The sequence below is a fragment of the Aythya fuligula genome, chromosome 15 (genome assembly GCF_009819795.1).
Source record: "Aythya fuligula isolate bAytFul2 chromosome 15, bAytFul2.pri, whole genome shotgun sequence".
Classification (NCBI taxonomy): Eukaryota; Metazoa; Chordata; class Aves; order Anseriformes; family Anatidae; genus Aythya; species Aythya fuligula.
The window spans coordinates 17,397,895-17,412,203 of NC_045573.1; the positions used below are offsets into that span (position 1 = coordinate 17,397,895).

General features: G+C 42.8%; 1 protein-coding gene across 1 annotated transcript in view; it reads right to left on the reverse strand.

Moving 5' to 3' along the window:
* Positions 1–14,046, reverse strand: part of TXNDC11 (thioredoxin domain containing 11) — a 29,475-nt gene extending 15,429 nt beyond the window's left edge. Inside the window, 5 exon segments of the mRNA XM_032197367.1 lie at positions 6,409–6,538; positions 8,034–8,131; positions 8,843–9,059; positions 13,885–13,983; positions 13,985–14,046. Coding sequence (XP_032053258.1) covers positions 6,409–6,538; positions 8,034–8,131; positions 8,843–9,059; positions 13,885–13,983; positions 13,985–14,031 — 591 coding nt within the window. The 5' untranslated portion in view covers positions 14,032–14,046.
* Positions 14,047–14,309: the final 263 nt, after the last annotated feature.

The following is a 14,309-nucleotide window of genomic DNA, read 5'->3' on the forward strand; positions in this document are numbered from 1 at the left end:
AGTAAATTCTTTCATTATGTTGTTCCTGAGATTTAGAGAACAGCTGCACAAAAATAATGAGACCCACATCCCACTTGCATATCCATACATAAGAACAGATCTTCAAATTGCCAGACAAATTGTAATTCTCAGCTCTGAATAGGCCTCATGTCTTTGTCAGGTACCAAGCCTGCATGGCATCCGATTAAATTCAGGAAGAGCATCTGGGAGAAGCTGACATGGAACAGACAGAAGAATAGACTCCTGCTCCAGAATTTCAAATAAATTTTGGTCTTAATAGATTATATTCTGCAAAACTTAACACTGATTATTAATCACTTTTTTTTTTTTTTTTTACCTCACCACTCAAATTGATCTAATAGACTTTTAGGACAGAGTAAGTGATGGGATTTGGTTATTCTGTGTTATTTGTTTCCCAGTTCCACCAGAGAAGGCATTTGATGCACAGAGCAAGAGCACAGGTATCACTGTGGGACAAATGATTCTAGATTCACTGATCACCCATTTATGTGGCAAAAGCCTTCCCACCTATATATTTTTTTTTATATTTCATAGAATGCTTTAATTATTTATTTAACTTTTACATATAAAAATTTGTTTTAAAACATGGACAAATGTTTTGCCTATTACTGCTATTAGTAATATTATCTTGGGATATTTCACCAATAAAAACATCTCCATTCCAACTACTGACCTGTTCTTTCACGCAGGAATTGTCCTGTCAAAAAGTGAATGTTAAACACAAGACCCTTGCTCATAAAGATTTCTTATGAAGTATGCCAAGAAAATTATCAACAATAAAAATGAGGTAGAACAATTAGGCAAATTTACCCAGTAACAGTTGTCAAGAAGAATATAAAAATATAAATTAAAAAGGAAAAAATACAGCAATATAACAGCATTCATTGTAATTGCTTTTTTTTTTAATGATCTTTCCTAATATAAAATTAAGTAAAAAAAATCTCATAAAAACTTTTAAAGTCAAGTAAAGTAAAGTAAACAAAAGTAAGGGGGCAGATAACTATTAAAGATTCATAGCTTCCCATTTCCTAGGACCATTTTTCAATACCATTACTCTGAGAAGCAAACCTATGGCACCACCCAGTGAATGAAAGAGAAGTCAAAATTGACAAAGTGTGAAAGGGGCAGATCTAGAAACATTTATAAAATTATTTTAAATGGTGAGGCTCTGATTCTGACTGCTAGCTCTGTTATCCACAGAGGGTTAAGATTTGTATGCACTGCTTGAAGAATGTGCTGCCACGAGTCATTTTTATAAAACGTTTCTTCAGTAAGAAGAAACTACATGTATAGGGGGAGAATATATGCCTTATGTAGGTTAACTCATGCTACGTGCCTAATCAGTAACCTGTTTAAGTAATGGCCTTTTAATGATTGTCCAACGACAGTGGGATAGTGTTGATATGTTTCAAAATTGAAAACTCATTAATATCATCTCCTAAATGAAGCTCATATATGAAAATACAGAATTATTAATTGTAGTGCAGCCTATTTCTTGATGGGTCTCCGGCTGGATCATGTCTATTTCAGACTTGTGCTGACATGCAATTCCTGCCTCAGCTTATCTGTAAACACAGGAAAGAACACAGGAAGAGGCAAGGAGAAATGTCATATTTAGAGGGACAGAAGAACCCATACTACATGCAAAGAAACAGTTGTATTGACTGCTATTAGATGAATGAACTTGGTAAAAGCTTCTTCATTTCCTAATGATGTTAGTGATATTATGTAGCCAGGACAGAAAGTAAATGGTCACCTCATCATTTAACATCAGCATCAAACACAACAGCAAAGTCAAATCCACGTCTGGGTCAGACCTCACATGGTGGTTAACGCTCAGGAAGCATTTCTACACACGTGGAGCACAGAAGCAAGCTGACACCAAGCTAAGACACACCAGCTACCTCCCAGAGAGACAGCCTCTTTCCCTCTCTCTCCCCATGCCAGAAAGCAACATGCTCCCTGGGCATGTTTAATTCTCACAGCTCAGTGAAGCTTTCTGTCCAACTGCAAAAGCAGCAAGGTTTCTTGTCTGTGCCTCAGAAGGAAGAGGCCATTTCTAGTAGCTGTGTTAGTCAGATGAGGAATTAGACAGGCCAGTTTGGATTCAAACGAAGCCACCACATCCCTGCAGCTAATAAAACACAAGGAGTCTGAGCACGTGTTCTAACAGGCATGTAGGAACCACATCTTTCTCCTGATGTTACTTAAACTTTCCCATACATTCCACAATTGTAAGTACTTTCCAAATAGGATGTTTTTCCTTTGCTCTCAAAAAACAATTTATAATTTTTATCTGATTTTAATTGTGCACTAGTATCATCCCACAAACAATAAAAAAACTAATCAACATCAGAAAATGCAGAATCTCAACCTTCAAGTCAACATTTTTCATAGTGTTTGAGCGCCCTCTTGTGTCATCAACACGTTCATCACTTGGTTGGGGAACAGATGCACCATAAAAACGACACCACTTGCTCCTTATTTTTAGCTGGATTGTGTTCATGAACATTTCTTAGAAATAAAAACATGCTAATTAAAAATTGAATACAAGATTAACTACTAGATTGCAGTATCTCTTTATATGCTTTAACTTAAAAAAAAACGATGTAAATGTTTAATTTGATACCTTTACAGACCTTTCTAGTTCAAACATGTTAACATGCTTAATGGATTTCAGCACCTGACTGAGTGTGAGTAGAGCTCCTGATTTGCCTTGCTAGACCCTTTTTCTGTCAAAAACTGACTACTGGAATTTGAGCAGATGATTAAAGCATAAAAAGCTTTACAGATTAAATGGAAAAAGGACAATCCCAGGCTTGAAGTCCCAGCTATCAGTAAATTGACAGTCAATAATAAAGTGCCCTTGGAAACAAGATAAGCACAGCAACACGTTAGCATGGAAACACGTGCTGAGAAGACCTCCTGCTCAACATGACACTTTGCGTATGAATCACTCACCTACTATACTAATAACTTACCAACTTATTGTCTACTCCAAATTCTACATAGTGCTGTTTTTGGACAGAAAATCTAGGAGACCTTACTACTAGTAGGTCTTAAAAAGCAGATACAGCAGAAGTAGAATGAAACAGCCAAGAACATGCACTGGCTCAGTGCAGCTGGGATCAGCTTCAAAAGCATCCTTTTTGCACCAGGGCCGGGGCAATCCTGGACGTGAGCACAGACTGGGAGAGGAACTCACCGAGAGCAGCCCTGCAGAGAAGGACTTGGGGGTTCTGGTGGATGAAAAGCTCAACATGACCCAGCAGTGTGTGCTTGCAGCCCAGAAGGGCAACTGCATCCTGGGCTGCATCAACAGAAGGCTGGCCGGCAGGTCAAGGGACTGTCCCCCCTCTGCTCTGCCCTGGTGAGGTCCCACCTGGAGTCCTGCGACCAGGTTTGGGGCCCCCAGCATAAGCAAGATGTGGAGATGTTAGAGCAGGTTCAGAGGAGGGCAACAAAGATGATCAAAGGGCTGGAGCACCTCTCCTGCCAAGAGAGGCTGATGGAGCTGTGGATGTTCAGCCTGAAGAGAAGAACCCAGGGTGACCTCATTGCAACTTTTCGATACCTAAAGGGGGCTTATGAAAAAAGAGGGAGAGCAACTTATTGCTCGGTCAGATAATGACAGGACAAGGAGGAATAGTTTTAAACTGAAAGAGAGGAGAGTTAAATCAGATGGTAGGAAGAAATTCTTCACTCAGAGGGTGGTGAGGCCCTGACCCAGGCTGCCCAGAGAAGTTGTGGGTGCCCCATCCCTGGAGGTGTTCAAGGCCAGGCTGGATGGGGCCCTGGGCACCCTGATGTAGTGGGAGGTGTCCCTGCCCATGGCAGAGGGGGAGAACTGGGTGGGTTTTAAGGTCCCTTCCAACCCAGCCCTTTCTATTATTGACAGAAGTTTTCAAGTGAAAAGCAAATATCCCTAACCTAAGTCTGCAGAATCTATTTTCTAGCAGAACACACAATTGAAGATTAGATACTAATGACAAATCTTTCAGAAACTATTGTGAACTCCAAATTAATTAGCTTTTCAACAAAGAAATAACAAAGAAAAGATCAAGCAGCAGAGACTGATCAAAATGTCCCAAAGATCTACTTACAGTCCTCTGCCCTTTCCCTTCTGCTGAAAACTAACCCTTTTTATATATAAAATATCAAATTCAAAACAGCAGCCCATACAGTGCTGTGCTCTGCACCTGTATAGCTAGAACAGCAGTGGTATCACACCAGTGTTCTGTCTGCTGCTGAGCAGTGCTGGCACAGCATCAGGACTCTCTAATCCTCCTAGAGGGTGGGCAAAAAAGTGAGAAAGGAACATCACCAGGGCAGCTAACCTAAACCAACCAAAGGGATATTCCATACCATATGATGTCACACTCAGCAGTAAAAGGTGGAAAAAGGAAGAAGAGGGGAGGGGTGGGCTCTCATTGCAACACTGGCTACATTTGTTGAGGCCCTGCTTCAAGGACGTGGTCAAGCATCACTCATTTGTGGGAAGTAGAGAGTAATTTCTTTCCTCTGCACTTCCACACAGCCTTTACTTGTTTTGTTTTGTTTTTTTCCCTTCCTTCTCCCTTTTCCCCTTTCCTTTTTTTCCCTTTACTTAAATTGTTTAATTAATAATAATCTTTCCTTAATAATTATTTTTCCCCTTTAATTAAATTATCCTTATCTCAACCTGTGAGTTGTTCTTTCCTTTACTTCTTCCCCTCCTTTTCTAAGGAGGGGGAGTGAGAGAGCGGTTGTGGTGGAGTTCAGCTGCCCAGCACGGTAAAACCACCACACTTGTTCCCTGTACAGATCTTACAAACACAGCAGGCACCCTGTGCAGTATCCCCTTTGGCTTAACTTTAGAGAGGCAAGACACTGGGTACCTAGTGCCACCAGCTGGGGAATAACCTCAGCCTTAAATGAATACAGGCAGGGCATCACAACAGCTCAGAAAACTCATAGTTCTTTCAAGGAAAAAGAACAAATAAATACTGAACGTAGAGACTGGGAACTTGGAGCCATAGAATTAAAGCACAGGAAGCAAGGAAGTTTGAACATAGCCTGTAAGTACAAATAGACATTCAATTGTTAAGCAGTATTTCAAAAAAAAAGAAAAAAGGTTTCCCACCATAGATTTCTTATATTTTAGTCTTTTCCACTGGAAGCACACATCCTACTATAAAGCAAATTTCAGCTTACCAGCACTATGCTTATTAGCTGCCCTTTGCAGACTACCAAGAATAATTCAGAGAACACAGCCCCAGTTCCCAAAACCCAAGCACGGCTGTTTTTCAAAGGAGGTAGAAAACCAGTAACGAAGCTTTAGACTGGCAAACTGAAGCACAGGAAGGACAACAGAACTGTTTGCAATCACAGAAAGTATCGGCAGCAGATGCAGAGACAGAACTTGCTACTCCTGACTCCAAGTCCCTGCTGAAACACTGACAAATGAAACCCATGAGTAGTTCTAGCTGGATGAACTAAACAATAAAGAGCACAGCACCGACCCATGGTAACTGCAAGCGTGTACCCCCTTTTGCCATGGCAGCTCTCACCTAACAGCACACATCGCACTCCATCCTGCGGCAGAACAGGAGATAACTCAAAGAGGAACTGGGCTTCATTCTGAAACACTGGAAAGGCCAGTGTGCTGGCCACTACTACAGAATCACTTGGTCGTGTAGGTCTTCCATTCTGCCCCAGTAGCTGGGAGTTTAGTAACATTATAATATTTCCCACTGTGCACTACAGGAATGAACGGTTACAAAGGGATTACCAATGACTCTGATCTAAGTGCGTTTTGTCCATTTGGAAGTTATTAACCCACTAGTACTGCTACCCATTGTGACACCTCTGAACACAAAAAAAATGAAAATTAATTAAACACAGGGCACCAGTGAACTGAGATCACAAAGTAAGAGCTTACAAAGAGGTCAGAAGTCATTATGTTAACTGCTTTCACATTTGTTTTTACTTTACAGACTTATCTTATTAGAAAGGTTTAATGCTCCTTTAAAAAATAAAACAATTATTACATATTTCTCAGATGTTTTTCCAACAGACTGCAAGATTTTTTGGGAAAATATTTCTCCCATTTTTCTTATTCATGTGTTTATTTATTTTTTTCTTATGAGGTTACAATTATGATTTTTGCATCTTTGTAATAAAGTCCTGCAAATTAACAGCATCACTGAATTATGGTAAGCACTACACAGGGAACTAGCATTATGAATTTGTCATTTCATGTATTTATGATTTCAACAAAATTTACATGGCACTGATTTCAAGATTCTGGAAAGAAACTAGTACTTTGTAGCAGATAAAATTTAATCGTAAAACAAGTCAAATCCTTTCTGAACCACTGCAGTAAAGCTAGAGAAGAGAGACAAGTACCTCATAATTTGAGAGGAAATCTAGTAATTTTGATCGAGACGAGATGTAGAGTAGTGGTGTCATCACCCGGCGAACAAACTTTTCAATATAAACAGCACTCATAGGGCCTTTGTACTCAATTGGTCCAAAACTAGTACCAAAAAAAATAATAAAGCATTAAGACTTAGAAATAGAAAGAGTCCCTGCTGGGGGTGGCAGAGAGAAGAGTTATACAAACAGCATGCTCAGCCTCTTGGGAACTGCCCCCAATTATCAGTGGCTTCTGTAACTGATAGAGGAGCTGTGTTACACAACAGTGTTACTGTAGTACAGCTTACACTCCTAAACTGAAATTGCAGTGACTACGGGTAGGCAAGATGTGTTGGTGAGGACAAAGGGATGAGGACCGCTTCTGAGTCCCATTGCAGAAGCTGGTAAAAGCCAGGAATGACTTAGGTAATCAGAGACATCTTTCTGCTTTGTCCAAGTAAATACATGTGACTTAAAAATACAGATCTGAAAAAATGCTACTATTTTCACTTTAATTTTTACATTTTTACACTAGTTCAAACAGTATCAACCTGAAAAGGTGCAAGATCTCTTTACAGAGACATTTACAAGTATACCTCAGTAAGGCATGGACAAATCCAGTCGCACTGCTGACAGACAGACTGAGCAAGTCTACAGCTTCCTCCCAGCCACCCATGACCAGCCCACACCACATCAGGTGGTCCTGAAACATGGGGGCCTTGGGAGTATGGCCTCCAGTGCTCCTCCATCACCTTGAAAGCCTGCATCTGAGTTGCTATTATTAGGTTGGACAAAGCATCACAAACTAAAAAGAAATCAAACATAAAAGCACGAGGAATTAGTCCATTCCCATTGAGCAATTTAATGTGATTTAATGTGATTCAAAGTCCAGCTGACAAAGATAAGGATTGCTTCTCCTCAATTTATAAATCCTCAAACCAAACAAAATCAGCCTCTGTAATGGAAGACAGCTGCAGTGCAAGACTCAGGTGCACAAGCAAAAACGTGAGAAACTACACAGCATCCAACTTTATTGCACCTAGCATTAGAAAAGTGTTTTATGCTCCACACACACACACACAAAAAAAACATACAAATGCTAGAAAAATAAAACGAGATTATATAGAATACTATATGATGGTATCTCAACATTTAGAGAATTAAAAAATGAGTGTGAAATTCAAATTTAGAAGAACACCTTCAGTATACAGTTCCATTTAAACATGCACCTACATTCCACTACCTTCAACAGCCCTTAAATACATACTTGGCTGCTGCTAAACATTGGGACCAGTTAATATAATCCACCTACAGAGCAGGCAGAAATCTAAAATAAAAATATAAATCTGAATTTTGTGGAGAGAGAATATCCAGGAGATGTGCGTGTACACTACAAATTTTCCTGAACAATGAACTGAGCAGCATGTCATTTAACTGACATTTACAGCCCTTCTCAACACCTAAGTAGCATGTATAATGAGCTTCACCCAGAATCTCCTCCTCTTCATCTGTTTAACTGTAGATGCAGCACCTTGAAAATGCAACATTTTATAAAAAAAAACTCTGTTTTGCGAAGTACCAATAAAGAAGCCAGACTGTATATATGAAACTCTTACCTCCGGTGGTATAAGTGTATCACAGGAAAATAAAAGAAATGCTTCTGCTTCCTACATTTCCCCTGGTTCCACCAGCAATTAATGGCCACAAACAGCACCTGCAAAGCAGATAAAAATTCACAGCTAGCGAAGTACATTACTGTGACTTTCTTTATCTAGCATGTTTTTTTCCAATCTGTTCCATCTGCTATTTTTAAATGACTTTTCAAGGCAGTATTCCATATCTGTTCCTCTTAATTCTATCATCCAAGTTTTTTTTTTTCTTTTGTTTCCCGCTTTTGTTGGTCACTTCTTTGTAATAGCAATCTGTCATGGTCACTTTTACTTCTAGTTTTTAAGCTTCCTAACCGAAATCCTCCAAATCTACTAACTTTGTCATAACCCATATTGATAACTTATTCTGCATAAAGCAGCTCAATGAGTGGAGGTTTCGGACAACTGTATGTGTTCAGAGGTAATCACCCGACAGACAGCAATGCAAGGGCTGCAAGGCCTTTTATGATTACTGTTGTCTTCAGTGATAGTGGAACTGGAGGCAAACTCCCTGTTGTTTGTGTCTGAAGGCACACAAATAAATCCAGAAACACTTATAAGAAGAAACTTGCAGGGCTCTCCATTCAGGAGCAGAAATAACACAGGTTTTCTCCATTTATTCTAACACTACGTATGTAAAGATGACTAGCTTAGTTACTCAAAGATACAGACATTCAGGTCTTACTGGTGCCCATGGGTTGACAGAAATCAGCTCTTTGATCTCTAAACGGAGGCTATCAGGTCACATTTAAGATTCGCATCTTCTCTAGAGTTACCTGGTCTGACAACCTGCTGGCCACACGTTCTATTTCTTCTCTTGCTGCAACAGACTGCCCACACCACGGTGCATAGAAGAAATACAATGCAATTTCTGAATCCTGACGAAGGTGATCTGCATAGTCTAATTGTCCCCGGAAAAAATCAATGACTGGAGATCTCGTGGAGAAGAAATTCATGGGAAGCTTTGCTGGCATTGTTACGTCTTTTGCTCGGCTGTGGGAAGGAAGGTAAGAGGGCTTATTGAGACTGTAAAACAGGAGTTTAAAAAAGTGTGCCCAAAGCCCTCATTCACATTAGTGAATGTCATGCAATGACAAAACTTTAAGAATTGATGCAAAATGACTACAACTTCAATTATCTGAGTTAGTTTCAATAAATACTTTAAAATCTAATGATTACCCTTATTAACAAGCTTCAGAAAGTAACACTGTCATAACATGCACTCAGTTTATGGCTGTGTTAGCTCACACTCTTATTGCTGGTTGCTGCAGATCATAAAATTACCAGGAAGAGTGATTTCTTTGGATTTCTTCCCTGGCCTCATCCTCTTTAACACTTGTACTTAGGTAACAGCACCCTGATAAGAGAAGAGACACTGGTCATAAAGATTTGTGATGTTTGTATGAACAGAGACTATTTCTATGCTTATGCTTTGAAGTATTCTATGCTTCTTTTGTACTGTATTATGAAAAAATATTTGTTTTTACTAATGACTTTTAGCATTATATAAATGTGTAATTGTTTACTTCACTGATGTCAGTGATTAGAGCAGGGATCACAAACTCTGTTTCAGGGCATGTTTCATCTACAGCAAAAGAACTTACCAGTAAGTGTTTAAAGACTATACAATGTAAGATTTAGATAGAAAAAGTTTCTTAAGAGAAACAAGTTTGACCAACAGTACCAAGAGCATAAACTAAGTGCTCAGGAAACTGCTTTCTATCAAATCTAGAATCAACCATTCCAAAATTCAGCATTTCCAACGTGTTCAGAAGTGTTTAGTGGTATAAACTGCCTTAAACACAAGTGTATGATTGTATTCTTTCTGTTTTTTTCTTAGTTCTCTTGAACTAGCTATATTTACACTACAGCAAATTAGATTAAAAACTGGACCACATCACTGTACTGATCCGTTTTGCCATAGTTTCTCCTTCACAGGAAGTTTTAGGAAAGATTATGCATTTCTCTGCCTTGTATCACAACAAAAAGCTAAACATAAAAATACTTTTATTTTAACCTCTTTTGATTCTTTTCAGGTTAGAATGTTAGTAACCAATAAATTATTGAGCCCTGAACACTGTTAAATTCATACTTTAAGCAACCTCTTAGTAACACCGCTACATTTTCAAATCTTACGATCTTCCTGGTTGGTGCCTGTGTTTTAACAAAACAGATCCACAAAACCAACAGCTCCTCTCATTTCCAGGTTATTTAGTACATAATTAAAGCTCAAGACTTAAAAGTTTCTAAAAGTTATGGAAGTTCGTAATTCAAACATAAGAGGCATTTCTCATATCAAATCCAGAGTTTTTAAAATACAAACTGGTTCCTCATGTACACAATTCATTAATTCCACTACTCACAAACCAATTTGTTTTCACGCAGATGGCCAAAAATCTCATTTGTCCCATGGACTTCTATTTTGGGTCCTTCTTGTCTCGTCCCTCACTAACCCTTCTTCCCCAGCCCTTGGTTTCTTAGGTCCCCTCAAATCAGTTCCTGTTTCCCTCCCATTCCTTCACCCCACTTTTAGCCAAACCACTCATTTCTTCCCTGTACAGAAGCACTACCCCAACTCACTGGCCACGTGCTGAGTAGGCACTGAAAGCCAAACGCAGCCCATAAGCATTAACCTCACACTGACACCTGCTTCTTAGGAGACATTAAATGAGAATTTCTCCTCTTACACATATTCAGGTTGTCCACTTTCATTATACTGCTTAAAAACCTCTGCTTCCTCTACTGGATTAAACTGGAAGTGGACAATCGGTTCAAGAGTTATGGTGAATGGGCAGACAGATGGACACAGGGTATGACAGCATAAGCCTTAAAAATGACATAGGAAATTGGCTCTAAAGAAAATATGTAAAATAGGTCAACAGAAGATATACCATAGCACGAATGATTCAGGAACTACATGTCTATCCTCAAATAGGGAAAACAAAACAAAGCAAAACAAAACAAAAAAAAACTCTAGTAATTATGAATTTATCATCAGTCCTACCTATCAGGGGAGGTCCCAGCCAACTGGCAGCTAGCAAACGTGACGCCCATCTACAAGAAGGGACAGAGGGCCGGAGGGTAGACCTGGGGAACTATAGAAACTATAGGACTGTCAGTTTGACCTCAGTGCCAGGGAAGCTCATGGAGTAGATGATCTTGAGTGTCATCACGCGGCACTTGCAGGGCAACCAGGCGATCAGGCCCAGTCAGCATGGGTTTACCAAAGGCAGGTCCTGCTTGATGAACCTGATCTCCTTCTATGACAAAGTGACCCGCTGGGTGGATGAGGGAAAGGCTGTGGTCTACCTTGACTTCAGTAAGGCTTTTGATACCATTTCCCACAGCATTCTTCTCAAGAAACTGGCTGCTTGTGGCTTGGACTGGCGTACGCTTTGTTGGGTTAAAAACTGGCTGGATAGCTGGGCCCAATCATGGTAAATGGAGTCAAGTCCAGTTGGAGGCCAGTCACTAGTGGCATCCCCCAGGGCTTGGTGCTGAGGCCAGTCCTCTTTAATATCTTTATCGATGATCTGGATGAGGGCATCGAGTGCACCCTCAGTAAATTTGCAGATGACACCAAGTTAGGTGCGTGTGTCGATCTGCTCGAGGGTAGGCTCTGCAGGAGGATCTGGATAGGCTGCACCGATGGGCTGAGGTCAACTGTATGAAGTTCAACAAGGCCAAGTGCCAGGTCCTGCACCTGGGGCACAACAACCCCAAGCAGAGCTACAGGTTGGGAGATGAGTGGTTGGAAAGCTGCCTGGCAGAGAAGGACCTGAGAGTATTGGTTGATAGTTGGCTGAGTATGAGCCAGCAGTGTGCGCAGGTGGCCAACGGCATCCTGACTTGTATAAGAAGCAGCGTGGCCAGCAGGGCTAGGGAAGTGATTGCCCCCCTGTACTCGGCTCTGGTGAGGCCGTACCTCAAGTATTGTGTTCAGTTTTGGGCCCCTTGCTACAAGAAGGACATCGAGGTGCTCGAGCGAGTCCAGAGAAAGGCAACGAAGCTGGTGAGGGGTCTGGAGAACAAGTCTTACGAGGAGCGGCTGAGGGAGCTGGGATTGTTCAGCCTGGAGGAGAAGAGGAGGCTCAGGGGTGACCTTATCACTCTCTACAGGTACCTTAAAGGAGGCTGTAGCGAGGTGGGGGTTGGTCTATTCTCCCATGTGCCTGGCAACAGGACGAGGGGGAATGGGCTTAAGTTGCGCCAGGGGAGGTTTAGGTTGGATATTAGGAAGAACTTCTTTACCAAAAGGGTTGTTAGGTATTGGAATGGGCTGCCCAGGGAAGTGGTTGAGTCACCGTCCCTGGAGGTCTTTAAAAGATGCTTAGACATAGAGCTTAGTGATATTGTTTAGTGGAGGACTTGTTAGTGTTAGATCAGAGGTTGGACTCGATGATCTTGGAGGTCTCTTCCAACCTAGATGATTCTGTGAAAAAAAGCACCACACAACAAACAAAGAGCCACCAGCTTCTTACTCTGATTTGCTCAATAGTGCCTCCCTCTGATGTATAGCACAGGACCTTCACATAGTTTTTACATACAAACTAAGCTTCATTTCAACAGAACGACCTGATAATAACAGAAAGCACATGCAAGCATGTTTTTGATCAGGCCCCTCGTCTGCCAAGTCGTAAGGCTGCCTCAAAAGACATTTGCATGGTACCAGAAATAGTTCAGGCTCTACACCGCAGACTTTTCACAATTACATGTTAGCTCAGGCAGCAGCTGGCTGTTCCTTGAGTGTCTACAAACCTGCAATACCTTGGTCCCCACTAGCAGATTCCCTTGTAGTAAGGGAATTTTCCCTTCCATACACTTTATTCATGGTTGTAGAAGTTCCTTGCCACTTACAACATATAACTGTACTTGGGTGCTGAGACTTGATTACAAACTGAACTGATGTGAATTGAGAAATTAAGCATTAAGTCATAGTTAATGTGTACAATTAACCATCCTCCAAATCGCACATGGAATTTGTACACTTGAATTTCTGTTTCTGGCAGCAACACATGCAGAACACTTTCCCAGTATTAGCTTTTCTGTCTGACTGTACTATGAAAAGCCAAAACACTGTAACCAAATTTTCTGTTGAGAGTATAGAGCGGTGAGAAGCTCATTCAGAGCAACTTGTCAGCTTTCATATACAGCTAGGAATGAAATGAAAGGGACATGCAAGTTTTTGAAGAAAGGGGCACAGGAAGAGAACAAAAGCATCACGGTAAGTGTCCAGCACAGGAGAAAAAACAATAAAAACGTATTATGTATGTTATAGTAATGGACAGTTGAACAGGGAGATGATTGAGCGTCCAGTGACTGTGGTTCAGCGGCCGTTGGAGGCACGACACTGACCAAAGCCTAAAGGTCCGTCCTGGCTCGGGCAGACCCATGGGAGGAACACCGAGCGCAGGCCTCGGCGCTTCTCAGCCACGTTCCCTGCGGGCAGGGCCCCTCAGCCAACACATGTCGGCCTCCGCGCAGCAGGGAGGCAGCCAGCCCCGTGCCACCTTCCCCCACCCAAATCCGGACCCCAAAGCAACGCCCTTACCCCAGCACAGCACGCAGCCAGGAGTCACCGTGCCCTAAAATCCCATCCACGGCACCCGGATCCCGATTTAGGGCCCAGAATCGCGTGGCCCAGCTGTGGCACCACGGGACCGAGCCCTCCCCCCGCCCCTCCCCGGTGCGGCAGGGGCCGGAGCCCTTGGGGTCAGGCCGGTTGCCACGAAGAAACCCCGTCCGGCAGCAGGCCCAGCGCCCGACCACCAAGGGGGGGAGCCCCGGGCCGGGGCTACCAACCCCGGCCCGCCATTACCTGCAGGTGACTTTGAGGGCGACGAGGAAGGCGCAGCCCAGCGCGATGGCAGCGCCGCACAGCAGCTCGGGCCGCCGCGCCATGCGGGCGGCGCGGGGGCCGCGGGCTGGAGGCAGCCGCAGGGCCGGGGCCGCCACATAACGACATCACACCCGGGCGGGGCGGGGCGGGGCCGGCCTGCAGGACACCGGGCCCCGGGAGCTCCCCGCCGCCCGCCCGGCAGCCGGCGAACCCGCCGCCGCCACGTCGCGCCGCCCCGAGCAGGCGCAGAGGCGGCCGGGAGGGGCGGGGAGGCTGCGCCCTTCCTCCTCCTCCGCCTCAGGGAACTCCGCCTGCTCAGGGGATCCCCCTCCTCGTCCTCCTCCTCAGGGGTTCCCTCCGTTCCTGACAGGACCGCACGCCCCCTGGAAGCTGTTCCCCCCCTC